This window comes from Sceloporus occidentalis, unplaced genomic scaffold (assembly GCF_023333645.1).
Source record: "Sceloporus occidentalis isolate IW3139 unplaced genomic scaffold, rSceOcc1.0.p SCAF_5, whole genome shotgun sequence".
Taxonomy (NCBI): Eukaryota; Metazoa; Chordata; class Lepidosauria; order Squamata; family Phrynosomatidae; genus Sceloporus; species Sceloporus occidentalis.
In genome coordinates this window covers 58,513,369-58,531,149 of record NW_028316985.1, presented here as the reverse complement: position 1 = coordinate 58,531,149, position 17,781 = coordinate 58,513,369, and the positions used below count along the sequence as shown (strand labels likewise).

Below are 17,781 nucleotides of genomic sequence, written 5' to 3'. Positions count from 1 at the left end.
TAAAGTCAGTTTTACTTTGGAAGGAAAATTGTTTTATCTTAAAGAATTTTGTAACAACTTGGTTGTATTTTTTCTTCTTCTAGAGATTCGAGCTCAGTTAATAGATCAACAAAAATGTCTAGAGCAGCAGACTGAAATGAGGGTACAACTTCTTCAAGATCTGCAGGATTTCTTCCGTAAAAAGGCAGAAATAGAGACTGAATACTCTCGCAATTTAGAAAAATTAGCAGAAAGATTCATGGCAAAAACAAGAAGTACTAAGGACCACCAGCAATACAAGTAAGTCAAAGTTCCTTATATAGACAATGGCCTAGTACAGACATCTAGCAAACCCTAAAGAATGAGGAAATGATAAAGTTTATAAAGATGAAACGAATCTACATAAATTCAGCAACTAATAAATCAGTGGTTTGCCCACCCAGAGCTAATAATACATATGGCTTACCATATAATTTGTTGTAAATAGATAAGTATTTGATATAAGAGGCATAAAATGCTGTTCTGTTAAAGGTCAACTAGGCATGAATCCCAACAACAGTAGACTGATAGCAAATTCTACAAATAAGGTAACACCTTAGAAACACTTGAGAAGTTTCAACATTTCCCATCTAAAAGGGTACATAAATTAAACAGCAACATTTGCATTAAACAAGCATTATTTTTGTAATAGTTCTGTAACATATGAATACTGTTGTGAATCAGCACTGAGCTATTCTTTCCTTTTGGAAGTGCAGAAATACAAAACGATCATCCATCTGCTTTATGTTACCTTTTGTACCTTCCAAAGAATAATTTTTCCCAGTTCAAATGACAAGCTTCCCACAAGGGAACATGAGGATGTCTTGTCCCTGAGTTACTTCCCATCTTTCCAGCTGCATGCTGCAGCTCTGAGCTGTAAAACTACAACATGCCATCTGGACAGACCTTTATTATGCATTGTTTGTTGACTTCCTGCATAGATATAAATGATGTTGACAAATGGGGATAGGCATGTCAGTGGTTATAGCTTACCTATAAATGATACATATTTAATTTTTTTATAACTTAATATGTTTATGCACTCTTAATTAAATTAAAGATTCTTACCCTAGCCTGATATGGCCCATGACTATTAAGGGGATTAGAATCACACTGCCCTTAAGTATGAATGAAAATGAACTCATTTATTCTCAAATCATCATGATTTTGAGCATCAAATGGTGCTTAAACAGTGTTAAGAATTAATACAATCCTCAATGTTCCCTCAAATATGTTAGTTACTTAAGTAACAGTATTTTTATGGTTATGCTTTTGCTTATACTGGTAACATGGCCAATTATGTAAAATTATCTGCTTTCACTAGGAAAGATCAAAATCTGCTATCTCCAGTAAATTGCTGGTATTTACTACTCAACCAAGTGAGACGTGAAAGCAAAGATCATGCAACTTTGAGTGATATTTACCTGAACAATGTCATCATGCGCTTTATGCAGATAAGTGAGGATTCCACCAGGATGTTCAAAAAGGTACAACATTTTGATGTTTTGCATGTCATATTGGAAATGGAAATATCTACAAGGCATAAATTTTAAATGTATATTCTGCTGTAGATTTGGTAATGCCCTATTTCAGCATATTACTAACTATTCCCTCATAAAAATATTTTTTTACTGTAAATATAGAGAAGAAAGTGATTTTTTTAAAAAAAGAAAAAAGATTTTATTGAAGAAATTAAATTTTTAAAATGACAATCAGCTCAGTACATTCTATTCCATATGTATATCAGTATCATGTCTTCACATCAACAACGGACAAAGATGGAGACATCTATGCATATATATATGTGTAAATATAATTATTCCAGCTAGTTAACAGAAGAATGTGTTAATGTTTGAATCAAAGAGATCATGGTCCCAAACACATGGCAGAAATAATCTAGTTTGAGACCCCTTTAACTGCCCTGGCTCAGTGATAGGAAATCGTGGGAATTGTAGTTTATTGTGGCACCAGAGTTTTCTGTGACAGAGAAGGCTCAAATGTGTCACAAAACTACAGTTCCCAGAATTCCTTGGCACTGAGCCAGAGCAGTTAAAGAGGTCTCAAACTAGATTATTTCTGCACTGTGTTTGGGACCTATGTTTGCACATTCTAACATGTATGCACAATACTTGGGGATGTTCCCTGTTGAGGAAGCATTCTGACTGATGAACTTACCCATCAGCATTACTGTATATACAGGTGAATTAGTTTAGGGATTTGTTCTTAAACATTTAAAACGTAATCATTCTGATGCATCTTAAATGTTCTGTGCCATTAATTGTTGAAAAAAACTCACACAATATGGTAGTGGCAGGGAAAATCATTTGTCATAGCATGTTACTCTAAACATTTGACTCTGATGATAGACCTAAATTCTGTACTCTGTTAGAGTTTTACATGAAAGTGATGTGCAAGCCTGTATGTATAATAATATCCCTTAGACCTTTCTTTCACATACCAGAAGGCAGAAAAGTATGGCGAGTGTTGTATCTAACTCGCTTGGTACATTTGTTTTTATTTCTGTGCTTACAGGAGAGACAGTAGTTACCTTTTAATTCTGTGTACTGCAAAATGTACTGCAAGGTCAGAGCAACCTCTATTCCCTGTATCACAGGCTTCCGTGCCTTCCAGTGTTGAATCATTCTGTGGCCTTTTATATTATTCTGTTTTCTCTGTGAGCAGAAGAGGTATTTTTAGATTACGGTATGTCCATCACTCATTTAACCATAACCTCGTTTTCAGAGATATTTTTGGCTTTCCAGAAGATGGCAGAACAAGCACCAGTTGTGCATTCCCACTGGGCTTTCCTGCCTCTGTCCAGCTGTCAGAGAAACAGCCTTTAAAAATCTTCAGTGCTCTCAGTTGAGCTACATGGTAATCGTTCCATAGGGAAGTCAAACTTACATTGCCTGTGCCATCTGTCATCACAATAAATCTATTAATTCCTTGTCTTGTAAATTACTTGATGTTTCTAACAGTATTCTTAACATCTATTCAGTAGAATTGGTAGTGACAACACCAACAGCAGCAACAATATGTTTAGGGCTATAATCCTGTGCATACATACTTGGGAGCAAGCCCTATTGAACAATAAAATGTACTTTAAATCAAATAAAATGTTACATTGTAGAATAGCTCTTAGTTCATACATACTTAATATTGCTTATTTTCCTGTAAAGGAATCTCATAATATTGCGTAGTGAGGGGCATAAAACTGCTATATAATCCAGTCATATTTAATTTAATGATAATAAACTCTTCTTTCAATTAAGATGTTTACCACAGTTGAACTATAAATTCTGTATCAGTGATAAACATTTGTTTTTTAAAAACAAAAACAAGGATTAATTAGATTAAATATATCTCTGCTCTATGATTAGGATCTGGAAGAGACATTCCTTCCATTTGCAATCTAGATAGAAATGTTCTGAGGTGCTTGAAAGCCATAGGATCCAATTAACTGGGGAAAATATATGCTTTTCAGCATGAGAGCCAAGTATATTAAAACTGTTTATAAAAACATTTAGACTATATAAAGGTAACTTAATTTTCTCCCTACATGTGATAGTTCACTTTCATCTTCTAGATCATATACAAACTCAAGAAGATATTAACTGAAATACAATATTTTATCAATGCAGTACCTGTATTGAAGTGTGCATGTGTGTTAACTTATGCTTACCTGTGCATTGTTTAGTTAGTTGAGGAACCTGATTTCATTGGGGAGAATTTCAGTACAGCTGCCAGGAATAAAAGACACGGTGGCTCAGCAGGTAAGATGCTGATTCTATTGATTGTAAGATCGGCAGGTGAGTAGTTCCAGACCTGCATAAAGGGGTGAATTCCCATCACTATTCCCAGCTTCTGCCAACCTATCAATTCAAAAGCATGTAAAAGTGCAAATAGATAAATAGGTACCACTTCAGTGGGAAGGTAACAGCATTTTGTGCTGGCCACATAACCCACAGAGTACTCTTTGACAACTCTGGTTCCCTCAGCCTAGGAACAGAGATGAGTACCACCCCCTACAATTGTACACGACTTGACAGCTTTGTCTGATACAAGGGAACCTTTACCTTTTTGCCAGGAGGAAATGGAAAAGACAAATGTTATTCCAAGGTCTGAAGCAGATGGCCATGAAGGAGTGGCCAGAGGCCGCTCTGGCCACAATAGGTCCAGGTCCACAGTGACTGCATGGCCTGCTCCCAAATTAGGCAGCTGCCACAGTCTCAAGCAGGCCACCAGCAGGAGTGGATTTAATCTGCTCCTGAAAGGGCTGGCTTTCCCCAGCTTGACACAACCTTGGCACAACTTCCAGCTGATTTGATGGCATGCGTCATCTAAATGCCATGCCCCAAAGTGGCTTGAAGCTGCCTTATTTGACCTGTGTGTTTTGGGCCAGAGTTTCAGAATGATATATAAAGTCTTAGGACAAGGGTAAGAGCCTGTGGGTCTCCAGTTGTTGTTGATCTGTAGCTGCCATTATCTCTGACCTCTGACCAGTCCTACTTTGGGGTCAGAGAATAATTTTAAGATCATTATTTGGAGAATATGTATCAGTTTATTCAAAAGTCCTTGCCAAAAATACTTTTTTACTTTTCAGGAAATAGTTTCCAAGATATCGATTCTTTGAAGCTTGATATAAGTTGACCAATGTTATCTATTTTATCATTAGCATGAGCAATATCTAAGATTTCTAACATTAGTTACTTAAGATGAACAGGCATCACTGGGTAATTGAGAAGGTAGAGGGTAGCAAATTTGTGGTTGGTGACTGGAAGCCCCTAATCTAAAACGGGAAAGAAGGAAGACCTCAAAATGATGTTCATAAATTATTTTGTGATATAATGCAGTACCTGTATTGGATAGTGAATTTCAACATTTTGTTATCTTTGGGGATGAAAATATCTCAAGTACATAAATTCAAGTGCTAATCCGAACTAGAATAGACTCATTGAATCAAACTCCAGCCAAGATTTCTTCTAATTGTGTAATCCTATGGCCATTCCACTTATTGTAGTAGTTCACTGAGGGGCAGTACGCACAGGCCAAAAGGCATATGTCTCACCCGGCCTTGCACCATCCTATTCAGATGATGCAGGCCAATACCCCCAGGCCAGGATCAGGCAGACCAAATGTTGATCCAGTAGTCCTGGTCCAATCCTGGCTAAAGGGGTCCTTGGCATGAGTCAAAAAGACCCCCTGCTTGCCACAGAGTTTCTAGGAAACTCTACAGCAACACCTGGAAGACAAGACAGCCTCGCATGATCTTTACCTTCCTCGGCTATTACCACTACATAGAAAACTCAAATTGCCATGTCTGATATGGAAAGGAGGCACCTGGCCACAAGGCACCTGGCCCCCTTTTCACATCAGTGGCTGTGCATGGTGGTAACATGGCGTGGTGCTGTGTAACGTGTAAACACCCGCACCCATCCCTGCACCAACCCGGGGACTCTTGTGCTATCCTAACCCTTCTGTTGCACCCCTTAGAGATTTTTTCAGTTCTGCCAGACTTCCCACACACACACACACACACACACAAATCTACAGTTGTTCATAAATGATACTTCAGTGTGTAATCTGTATTATAGCCCACCCTCCCCAACCATGGGCTTGCCATCCATAGATTTAAGCATCCTCAGATGGCCAGTCCCATTTCCCCTAATGGTCACACATACTTGCAGCCGTGGCAGAGTGGCCGTGTATGAGCCCCATTAAAAACCACATCTTTAAAACCATTAAAAACCAAGTCCTACATCCACAAGGGGGTCCCAAATGGAACTGCCATGGATACTAAGGGTCAACTTTATTACATGTAAATTGGTTGCACATTGTCATTTTGTATGAAGAATGTCTAGAATTCAGGCATATCATCAGATACCATTATATAAAAGAGGAGCAGTTATTTATAAATTAAAATAGTGAGATGAATAAAGATGTGGTAGCAGTGCTGGCCACATGAACTCTGGCTGAATGAGAGACAGAATTGTTAAAAGTGAAAATGAGATTTAAGAAGAGTAAACTATAAAATTGTTTCATTCTCTATACAATTATTCATCTCATATGGCCCTTTGTTTGTTTTCATTTTTCACTCTGTTTTTCTCCTGCTAAAATATTTTTTCATTTTGCCTGGCTCAACTGCTGTGAGGTCATAGAGCACTCTTAAGCATTCTCATCATTAAAGGCTGAGTTACAGAATATGAATAGTCAGTATCATTGTTCTCATGGTCCAGAAGGTTTTAAGGGCTAAATCTTACAAATGATTCAGCTAGATGAAGAAAATTGTTTCAGTCAAAAATAGGGAAGAGAGGGAGACAGATTTGAAGAAGGGGAAGCTGGAGAAACTAAGTGTAAATTGTATGTGTTGACCAAAAATATGGGCAGAGGTACAACCTGTGTAAATTGTATCCTCAGCTAGGTTGCAGCTTGAAGCAAAATTGTGCTACTTATAAATATCATCATGGTTATTACTACAGATATTGTAATAGTACGTGCACAGTGTGTGTTGATACCATTTTAAATAGAGGTGAAATGAAAACCAATCAGTTATAGCTTTATGCCTCATCATTGGAGAAACCAGTTTCAGTCAGTAGCTAAACCTAATGTTGTTACAAAAGTGGCACTCATAAAATAGGTTTAACAATATTAAACTTTTTGCATATTCCTAATCCTGTTAGAATATGGAAGCATCTAAAATGTTTAAGCATAGCAGAATATTTGCACAAAATGCTTATCTACACTCAAATTCAGCCATGCTTTAATAAAGCAAGCCAATTATTGTTCTGGGAGGAAATGTACATTTTCATTTATTTTTATTTTTTGAGCTTTTTATTAAGCTGTTTAATGAAATAGTGCAAACACTTGGAGAATTAATTTTAAAAGACATAATTAGTTTAGTTGTACAAGGCTGTCTATAATTTAATATAGGGTGATTGTTTAATCCATTCTAATTGTTTTTTTTAACAAAGCCATCTCTGTTAAGCTTTTAAATATATTAATCAGGGAAACTGTATTACATCATTGTAAATTATACTTTGGGAGCATAGACACACATTAAGCTGCCTCATACTAGCATGGGCTTTGTCATATAGTGGGGAGGGGTTTTTTGAATCATAATGGTTTTGAACAGAATGAAGAGGAGGAGGAGAACCTAGATAATACTTGGAAAATTAGGCAAGATTTTAATTTTGACTAGATTGATTAAAAATTGTTAAGAGGTATAGCTCATAATTCTCCTAATGAAGGCATGTCTCCGCATAGGCTGGTTTGCCTATGACTTAAATCTGGGAAGGCTTTTCTTCAAATACCTTGTGTACATTATGTGCCAGCAAAGAAGAGAATCTTGCGGGCTGTGGTGCCCATCTAATGGAAAGATAACTCATGTCAACACTGCCATTTTTTCAGTGTCCACCCAAGGATCATGATACAGTGTTGGATTTCCAATGTCAGAAAGGGGAATCCAGTTGAAGGAGGAAGTAGATTCTCCCCCTTTTCTGTTACATCTCTTGTGCACCCCAAAACCTGTTCTGGATTGCTGAGAAACCATGTGAAACCAGTTTTCAGGCAGTTTTGTGAACTACAGGAGTGATTAGAAGGGAAGAAAGCAAATATAGATGTAAGAGCAATTTGTGTGGTATGATTAAAACAAAGGCCAGAATCTAGTAGCTAGTCTCAACTAGAATAAATCATTGAATCAGTGGGACTTACTTAAGTGTTGAGTTATTTTTCAGCAGCTGATTCAACTACTCTGATTGGGAACTAAGAAATGGATTAATGCCAGAGTTTGTAAAGATCGTGAAACATCCAATTTCTAAAAACATTTCTAAGATAGGTTCAAGAGTACAGATTTTTAATTTGTATTAGCACAGCCATGGTGGAAGATTGAGTCTTTACCAGTAGTACAAAATCTTTGAACATCTTTAACTGGATGTATGGTTTTATACAAGAAAATGAGGAACTAAGTATGTCCCTTCTTCACATGAATGCTAGCGGTATATTCAGTGAAGCTATTTGCATGGATGTAGCCATAAGCTCTGATAATACTTTATTTTTTCAATTCTACCTGAGATGAGATTTGTTACAGTCTTTGCTATCTCATATTTGAGCTCCCCCAGTCTCTGTCTTCAGTTATATTCAGGTATCTGTATGCTGTGGCATTGCCATCTCTTGTAAACTAGTCTCTAACTGCTTTTAGTATTTTTCTTAGACTTTTGACTTCCAGAAGGGATAGGAAATAGCACCATTTGGCTAAATTTGCCCTTTTCTCATTTCTTTTTGCTTACAAAATGGTATGTTGGATTGATTCCAGGGGTTAATGATATCAGTCTGTTACAGAAAACAAATGAACAAACAAGAAACATTGTGAGCTTTAAAGACTAAGGCTGAAAGCATATGCACACTTAACTGGGAATAATCCTTCTTAAATGCCCTGGATTTAAGTTAAAATACGCAAGTTTGTACTGTAACAGATTTATTCAGCTTTTGTGGACTAGAGCCCATTTTGTCAGATAATATGAAGTGTTGTCCTCAGCTGGGAGAAATAGATATATACAGAAATTGAAGCAGTGAAGTCAAAAGGTCATCAAGTACAACAGCCATGATCTGTAGCATCTTTATAAAGTTATTTTATTTATTAAATTACATATTTATAAGTCACCAAGTCTACACAGGGCAGCATACAGAAACAGAAAAATAGCTTAGGTAAGCACAGTTATCAGTCATAACAGCAGTCATAACACATAATTTCTTGTGTCCTTGTTATAGTAACTTCCAATGCTTGTAAGGCCATGGTGACTGAAGAATTCTAAGTGTTGTAATCCAAAAAAGTAACTTTTAAAAACTCTAAGCTTACTATCTGGCAAGAGAGAAAAAGACTTAGTACTATGACGTAGTACTAGTTGGAGTCATTGGCAATAATCTTTGAGAACCCCTGAAGAACAGGAGAAATCCCAGCAGACTGGAGGAGGGCAAACGTTGTCCCCATCTTCAAAAAAGGGGGAAAAGAGGATCCCAACAATTATAGTCCAGTTAGTCTGACATCAATACCAGGAAAGATAGTCTGTGAATATCTAGAAAACAATACCATAATCACAAAAAGTCAACATGGGTTTCAGAGAAACAAGTCATGCCAGACAAATCTAATCTCGTTTTTTTTATAAAATTACCAGCTTGGTAGATGAAGGGAATGCTGTGGATATAGTATACCTTGATTTCAGTAAGGCATTTGACAAGGTTTCCCATGAAATACTTGCAAACAAGCTAGTGAAATGTGGGCTAGACAAGGCAACTGTTTCATGGATTTGTAATTGGTTGTCTGGCTGAACACAAAGGGCGCTCAACAATGGCTCCTTTTCATCCTGGAGAGAAGTGACCAGTGGGGTCCCACAGGGCTCTGTCCTGGGCCCAGTGCTATTCAACATCTTTATTAATGACTTGAATGACAGAATTGGGGGCATACTTATCAAATTTGCAGATGACACCAAATTAGGGGGAGTAGGAATACTCCAGAGAACACGATAAAAATTCAAAATGAAAGCTGGGCCAACATGTCCTACATTTTGGTCTAAATTTTTACTACATTTTGTCCCAGTTTATAGTAGAGAATTATGGCAACCCAACATAGGAGGGAGCTAACTTGTTTTCTGCTGCTCCAGAGACTAGGACCCGGAGCAACGGATGCAAGCTCCAGGAAAAGAGATTCCACCTCAATATTAGGAGGAACTTCCTGACAGTAAGGGCTGTTCGACAGTGGAACACACTCCCTCAGAGTGTGGTGGAGTCTCCTTCCTCAGAGATTTTTAAACAGAGGCTGGATTGCCATTTGTTGGGGATGCTTTGATTGAGATTTCCTGCATGGCAGGGGGTTGGACTGGCTGGCCCTTGTGGTGTCTTCCAACTCTATGATTCTAGAATCAAACTATCTGCTGTATTTTAGCTCAAGAGTTTCATGGAGGAGTCAGCCTTTGAAGTTCCTTTGATAAAGAAAGGTGCTTTTTAGGACAGAAGCAGTTAAATGTTCTCCCACTGATCTCAGTCTCCTAGGATGCTTTGTTGCATTTCTGCTGTTTTCACTTGAGCCTCACTTTTGTCACTGTTCTTCAAAAACAGGTAGGCTCAAATGAAACTTGCAGAAATGCAATTTATCTGCAAGTTTAATTATATTTTTCTCTTGTATATGTCTTCAAAGTGAGGATAGCATGAATTGTCTGAAGATGTGAGTTCAGGTTTTTTAACGTTGGTGCCATATTTTGAGCACAATCTTATACACAAGTACATGGAAATAAGTACCACTGTAGTCATTGGAATTTATCTTCTGAGAGGATTCCATGCCTTTAAGGAACCACGGTTTTATTTTTTATTTTTAGAATTAGTTGACTCAAAAGAGTGTTTTTAAAACATGCCATACATTAAAAGCTATGTAATGCAGAAGTAGTTTAACAAATATAGTTGTTAACAAATCTGTAGAAATATTGATAATGGTCCTCTGTCCAATTCCACTAATGGAAGCAATTCTGTTAGCAGAATTGGATCCCTTCACAGTAACATATTTGTGAATTTGTTATATTCACAATAGCAAACTCTAATGCTGTTTTAGTCTCTCTTATTCAGAATTCTGAAATCTAAAATCTGAAACTTTTTCATGGGTGATTGAGATAGTGACACCTTTGCTGATGGTTCAGCATACACAAACTTTATTTCATGCACACAATTATTAAAAATAATATGTATAAAATACCTTCAGGCTATTTCTATAAGGTGTATAACATTATGTATATACAAATATTCCAAACTAAAAAAAAATATCCAAAATCCAAAACACTTCTGTTTCCAAGCTTTTTGGGTAAGGGACACTCACTCAACCTGTACATTTTTTAAAAAAAATTCCCAAGTCTTATTACAGGCTGAACTTTAGCCCTTCTGGTTGGACCCCAATTTCCAGTTATGCTGTTCAGCTGTTTGTTGTGGGATAGAAAATTTTTTGTCCAGCTGTTCCATGCCAGTGCATCATGGAATCATTAGTATTTGCTGTACTGGAATGCTGTCAAAATATCAAATTTATAAGCTCCACTGCACTAGCTTTCAAATATAAATGAATGAATAGTACAAAAGCTACAGGAGTACATTTATGGACTTTAAAAAGGGCTGTTCCAACATTTCACTCTCAAACATTTTCTAGACAAAAGTGGTCCCTTTGACAGAAGTGCCCTCTCTCCTTACAATTCTTTTTTGTCATTCTTTCATGGCTGTTTGCATCTATTAATAGTTACTAATTCTGATCTTTGCTGCTTGGTTTTTCTTTTAATTTATTTATGGCTCTGTCCAGATGGGACATTAAGCATGTACTCAGTACATGCTAGGGTTGCCCAGGAGCATCCTTTTTATACTTTCCCTAACCCTAGTACATACTGAGTAAGTAAAAATGGCGGTGCCCTGTCTACATGGCTGCCGCCATTTTGACGTAACGGCTGTGTCGCGTCCAAACGGCACAGCACGGCCATTACATCTTGGCGCCGCTGAAGGGCGCTTGTGGCACCCTTTCAGCAGCACCCAAAGGAGCTCCAAAATGGAGCTCCTTTTGCTCCGTGTGTCACAGGCACTGCCTTTACATGGCCGCGCCACCGATACTAAAGAGAAAGGGGCTGAGCTTCCCTTTTCTCTCTCTCCCCGCCGCTGTTGGGGTGTCCTTGGGGCATGAAGCCCCAAGGACACCCCTTTCCAGGCTGTGGGGAAGCGGCCTTTTGCCGCTTCCCCAAGGCCAAGAAAAGCGGCGGATTGGGGCCTCCGGGACTGCCGCTGTGGCAACTCAGGCCCCGATCCGTAGGGCAAAGGGGCGGGTGCAAGCCTCCCCAAAGGGGCAGTCTGTACCTCCCCAATATTTTATGGCTTTGTGTGATCCTAGACTGTTGAAAATTACATAGTGATTTAATGACATCACAAAATCCATGTCCAATTAGATTTGGCAACACAGTGATGTCACCAACATATACCCTCTTTCAGAGCATCAGGAATAGGAAGCACAAGCCGCACTGTTGAAACAATAACTTCCTATTTCGTTGTATTGTCAGAAATTGTAGGTGGAAGAACATTAAATCAGTTGCGTTAGTAATGGATTCCCCCCTCCACTACCTTTTTCATGAATGTTTTTACTACTTTTCATACAGACACATGAAAGGATGTGGCTTTGGAAGCCCTGCAAAAATTTCAGTGAAAGATGTTTTCCATTCTTTTCTTTTTTCTTTTGGGTCTCAGTTCTAGTTTTATGTGATTGTTTTCCTAATAATTTCTTTTTAATTACAGAGCAAAGAGATTGCATTCCAGCTTCATGAGGATTTAATGAGGGTTCTTAATGAGCTTTATACGGTAAGCATATTGATTCAACTTTGGTTGAAAGAAATGTTCATTGAAAATCTATTTGTCTACATTTTAAACATTTTTCATTGAGTTGATTTATCATAGAATATTACCACTTTTTAATCTGGGGATACCTAGACAAATAAGTTTGTTGATTTAGCATGAAAAGACACATTTTTCTAGCAGATTCTTAATCTCCTTCATTGTTCTTTAAAAATCCACCATATACATTGCTGGAACTTTGATACCTTCTGGCTTGCCCAGTTATACTTCATTTAAGTTGTTCATTGTAATTTACACCTTTATTTGCTTGCAGCAGTTGTTATACTGGTTTTTGACTGCATCAGAACTTAAGCAACTATAAATTTTCCTCAAACAAAGGGGCAAGTCAGTAACTTTTCATTGACATCAGTGGAAATTGAAGAAAAGTTTGAATATTTTTTGTACAGTACTGTATTTTGTGCTTTATCCTTTTCTTCCTTATGAGTGAGCAAACCCCTTAACCACCCTCAACACATTTGCTGGTCAGCCAGAGGACCTTTTTGTGATATTAGATTATAATAATAATGGCATGGTACAGACCACCAGAAAGAGGTGCTTCCCCGGAGCCTCTCTTTGCTCCGCAGGAGCACTGCAGCAACCAAACTGCGCAGCACTCCTGCGCAGCAAAAAAGGAGTGCTGGGAAGCGGCTCCTTTTTGTGGTGCACTTCAGCCACCCCAAAGCAACAACAACAGCGTGGTGACATCACAGCTGCACCGCCCCGTTTGGAGGCGGCGCAGCTGCAATGTCACCAGTACGTGCCGCGTCTGGTGGGGCACTGCAGGTGCGACGCCCTCATCACATGTGAGGGCTGCCAGGCGTGTGGGCGCTCCGCCCACCAGGCAGCCCTCACACATGACGAAGGCGCCGCAAAGCCCCGTCTGTTCCGGGCCAATAATAACCAGAGTTTCAGCTTGATGAGTATTTGTTCATTTGATTTCTATGGTTGCATGTCCTACATTTACAAAGTGCTTTGTATAGTACCTGAATCCTTATGAGCTATTATACAGAAGAGTTACTTGTGGGCCACATTCAGCTCCCAGGCCTGAGCGTGTGTGTGCATGCACACACTGTATTAAAAAAAAGCACCTTCTAGAGGTGTGGGGATTTTATTCTGTACCACCTGAAGCTGTACCAACATGTTCAAAGGCAGTCCTAGATAAAGTGCCTTGTAGGAGCTCAAACTGCAACATAGATAATTAGAGCATGGATAGGCAAGGTCCATTTGCCCTAGAAAGGATTGTATCTCATATACCAGCCAAGCTGATAAAAGGCTTCTGACCACTGCTAATGCCTTTGTTTCTGCATTCAGCAATGATTCCTGAGAGATCTTTAAACTACATATTTGATCCTTCATCAGAAGTGCAATTCCATCCAATGCTGGCTGAACTAGATTATTGTAAGGGTTCTGTTTAGCTAAGTAGCCATGAAGAACTGCATATATAAATAAGGACACACACACATACGTCCTAGAAACCTTAGAAACATTTGCACTTCTGTTGGTACAGTTCCTTCACAGAAACAGCAGTTTGCTTTGGATAAACAAGGACTGACTTGAAGTTGCTGTTATGTTGCCTCAGTGGTTTGCTCCTTTACTTGTGTGTTTTTTTTAAATGAACATTTCCCCAAAGGTCCAATTTTAACATTAAACTTCATAGGTCCTCATTAGTATTCAGGTATGTCATAGAGCTGTGGAGCAACTGTGTGAGGAAAAGGATTAAAGCCTTTAATCTGCTGCAGCAGAGTGTGGAAAAGGGTTCTTAATATGTATGCTACTGTGGTATAGTAGGTTACTTTGTCCTATATTTCAGAAGAAGGAACTGACAAAATCACCTCTTAAGTATTCCTTGCTAAAAAGAAATCCCTGTGAATTTCATGGGGTCACCATAAGTCTATACACACAGTCAGTACACACACACAATCAGCTGTGTTAAACAAAATCATGACATAAAAATTTGCTTCACTTGCAGGTAGGTAAAAGAATATACTAGGTAAACAGTAAATTGTGCACCTGCATATATGGATAGAAGCAAAGCCAGTATAAAGTTTAAAATACCTTGAAGAATCTACATTGAATTGTACCTGTGAACAAACTGAGAGAAATATATCAGAGATATATTGTATGGCTTTCAGTTAATTTCAACTTAAACACAAGAATGGAAGCTTAGCCTTCAGTCTAAATACCTATGTTGATGAATTTTAATACCACCACCTATTCAAATATTCCTTTTTGCATTTATTGTACTTCATTTGATTGTGATGCAGTATTAAATGGAAAGCATCAGTACTAATTGCATTCTGCTCCTCTTGCTGTTGCTTCTTCATGGACTAAGTGCTCAATGGCATGCTGACTAGGGCTTTGAAAAGGAGAGCCACAGCCTTGAATTACAATTGGAAATTGCAATCAAGATAGTTAATACAGTAAAGGAACAGTGTTAATCCTGAAATTTGTCACCAGTTAAAGTAATAGCATTTTGCTCTGGTTAAAGGTCCAGTCTGCCCACAAAGCAAAGTCCCCCCACATAGAACATGGTATTTAGAGAATAGATTTTAGAGGCCATTTAGAGAAAATGAACAGGAGATAATTGCTTTGAAGTGACTTAAAGGCCTTCTTCAGTATATTTTTATGGTTGTGGAATATGAGCTCTATCAGTAAAATGACTTCTTTTAATAGCTTGTTTAAATTTTCCAAGCTAAATCTGATAAATCAGAAACATCTTCAGAGAAAAGAAAACCCAGTCAGTAAAATTTTATTAATATGGGATTCACATTCTTTGGTAAATGATTCCAGACCATTGTTAGGTACTGGTAAATCATTTTAAATTGTAGGAGTAGAGAATGAAGGTGGAAGAAAAGCATTTTTGGGAAGCCATGCATTGACTACTAAGTATCAATACTGGGAGCTTATTTTTAACCACTTCTTTATTGAATAGTGGATGGTCTGCTGCTGACTTGGAGATGTTTTCAGCCAAGCACTTGAAATCAATAGATAATGAATACCTTATGTTTATGGAGGGGAAAATGGGACCAAGGAGAAGAGGTTGCTGGAGCACCACCTCCTGTTGAGAAGATCTTGGAGAGTGAGAAATCCTTTTTGATTTTGTAAAAACGTAACTCCTTTTGCTCAAGGGTTCTTTAAATAGTTGAAAGCCTGACTTTTCTCTGAAGCTGAAAATTCCATCTTTGGAGAAAGATTACAAAGTATTTTTGCAGCATATGCAGTACAGAAAAGCTCATATATGAAATATGCAAATGAAATGAAAAGTATCTCAAATAATCACATCTTTGCTAGCATATTAAAAATCTTCAAAGACTTGTAGAACATTGTTGATAAAGTCCACTTATATCTGTACTGTAGCATACAGCCTTTGACTGCATAGATTGTGAAAAGCTACGGAATACCCTTAAAGGGGATTATCACATGGAGGCTTACCGTGGGCTAAACGCCAGCAAAACACTCCTGAAGCATGGAGATGTGAAAGCCAGTCACGCTTCTGATTTGTCATTGAAGCATCCCTTCACGTCTTCCGTCCTCAAAGTGTTTGCAGAGTAGCCATTTCTTCATAACAGAAGTTCCAATTATTGAAGAAATGGCTGCTCCGTAAATGCTTTGAGGACAGTAGAGGCGAGGGGACGCCTCAATTATGAATCAGAAGTGTAAACGGCTTCTGCTGGCATTTTGCTGGCATTTAACCCACTATAAACTTCCTGTGTGATAATCCCCAAAGACACGGGAGTGCCAACACATCTGATAGCCCTGATGAGGAATCTGTACTCAGGACAAGAGGCTACTGTCAGAACAGAACACAGAGAAACAAGAATGGTTCCCAATTGGCAAAGGAGTCAGACAAGGCTGTATCCTTTCACTCTATCTGTTCAACTTATATGCAGAACATATTAAAAGAAAAACACAGAAGTAGAAGGAGTGAAAATAGGAGGAAGGAATATCAACAATCTAAAATATGCAGATGACAACATGGTACTAGCAGAAAACCTCACAGACCTGGAACACCTACTAAGAGGAAGAGATCCATCAAATCACATGCTTAGACAGCTTTAAAAAAGCTGTTAAGACAGATCTCTTCCAGCAGGCCTTCCCTGAATAGAATGACTCAGTTATGAATAAATTCTCCCCTATGTAGCATGCCACCACTTTGCCCATTGTACTGTTGACAATGCTCAGTTTTAACAGATCAATTTTAATTGTATTATGTTTAATTCTTTTTAAGGGGGGGATAGATAATGTATTGTATATGTATCATGTATTGTATATTGGTGCTGTTTTAACATGTAAGCCGCTTTGATTGCCCTGCAGCAGAAAAGCGGAATACAAATAAAAGTTTTATTATTTGCTAAGGAAGATCAAAGAAGAAAGTGTAAAGGCAGGCTTAATGCTGAACATATAGAAAACAAAAATAATAACCGAGGACCTTCACAAGTTCAACCTAGACAATGAGGAAATAAAAATAGTAAAAGAATTCCCATACATGGGATCAAACATTGATAGAAATGGGGACTGCAGTCAGGAAATCAGAAGAAGATTAAGCATGGGGAAGGTGGCTATGAAAGAAATAGAAAAGATTCTAAAATGCAAAGATATACAACTGAGCACAAAAGTTAGAATCATACAAGCCACTGTATTCCCTATTACCATGTATGGATGTGAGATCTGGACAGTTAAGAAAGATGATAGGAAGAAAATCCATTCATTTGAGTTGTGGTGCTGGAGAAGAGTGCTGAGAATCCCATGGACAGCCAAAAGGATAAACAAATGGATCCTAGAGCAGATCAAGCAAGAAACCTCTCTGGAAGCCAAGATGACCACACTGAAGCTGTTGTACTTCAGACAGATCATGAGAAGGAAGGACTCATTGGAAAAGACAATAATGCTGGGAAAAGTGGAGGAAAGTAGGGAGGAAGGCCACATGCCAGATGGATGGACTCTGTTAAAGAGGTCATGAGTATGGGGTTCCAGGAATTAAGCAGAGCAGTGGAGGATCTTGGAGATGTCTCATCCATAGAGTCACTGTGCGTCGAGATCGACTCGAGGGCAGTTAACAACAGCAAAACATAGAAAGTGGTCTTCCTGTGTCAAGTCTTTCCTTTCCTATACGGTTGTTCATTCATTTGATGTAGGGGAAAACACCATCCTTGGTTTGTTGAACTTAATCCAGATTTACAGAAATACTTCAGTATAAACTGAAATTAAATACATTTGTGTTATCTGCCATCAAGTTGTCTTATAGCAACCCAATGAATAAGAGAATTCATTCAACCTGTTAACAGCAGCCCTGTTCAGGTCTGGCAGACTCAAGACCGGGCCTTCCTTGATTGACCTCTGAGTTGGTCATTGTGGAAATTAGATTGC

At 38.2% G+C, this 17,781-nt stretch overlaps 1 protein-coding gene across 2 annotated transcripts in view; it reads left to right on the top strand.

The window, feature by feature from the left end:
• The window catches only part of LOC149312219 (SLIT-ROBO Rho GTPase-activating protein 1), a 136,617-nt gene that overhangs the window by 72,826 nt on the left and 46,010 nt on the right, over positions 1–17,781 (top strand). For both annotated transcript variants that reach the window (XM_089524214.1, XM_089524213.1), the window contains exons 2-4: positions 84–279; positions 1,343–1,505; positions 12,319–12,381. In XM_089524214.1, the coding sequence (XP_089380340.1) occupies positions 84–279; positions 1,343–1,505; positions 12,319–12,381 (422 nt within the window). The remainder of the gene's footprint in view (positions 1–83; positions 280–1,342; positions 1,506–12,318; positions 12,382–17,781) is intronic.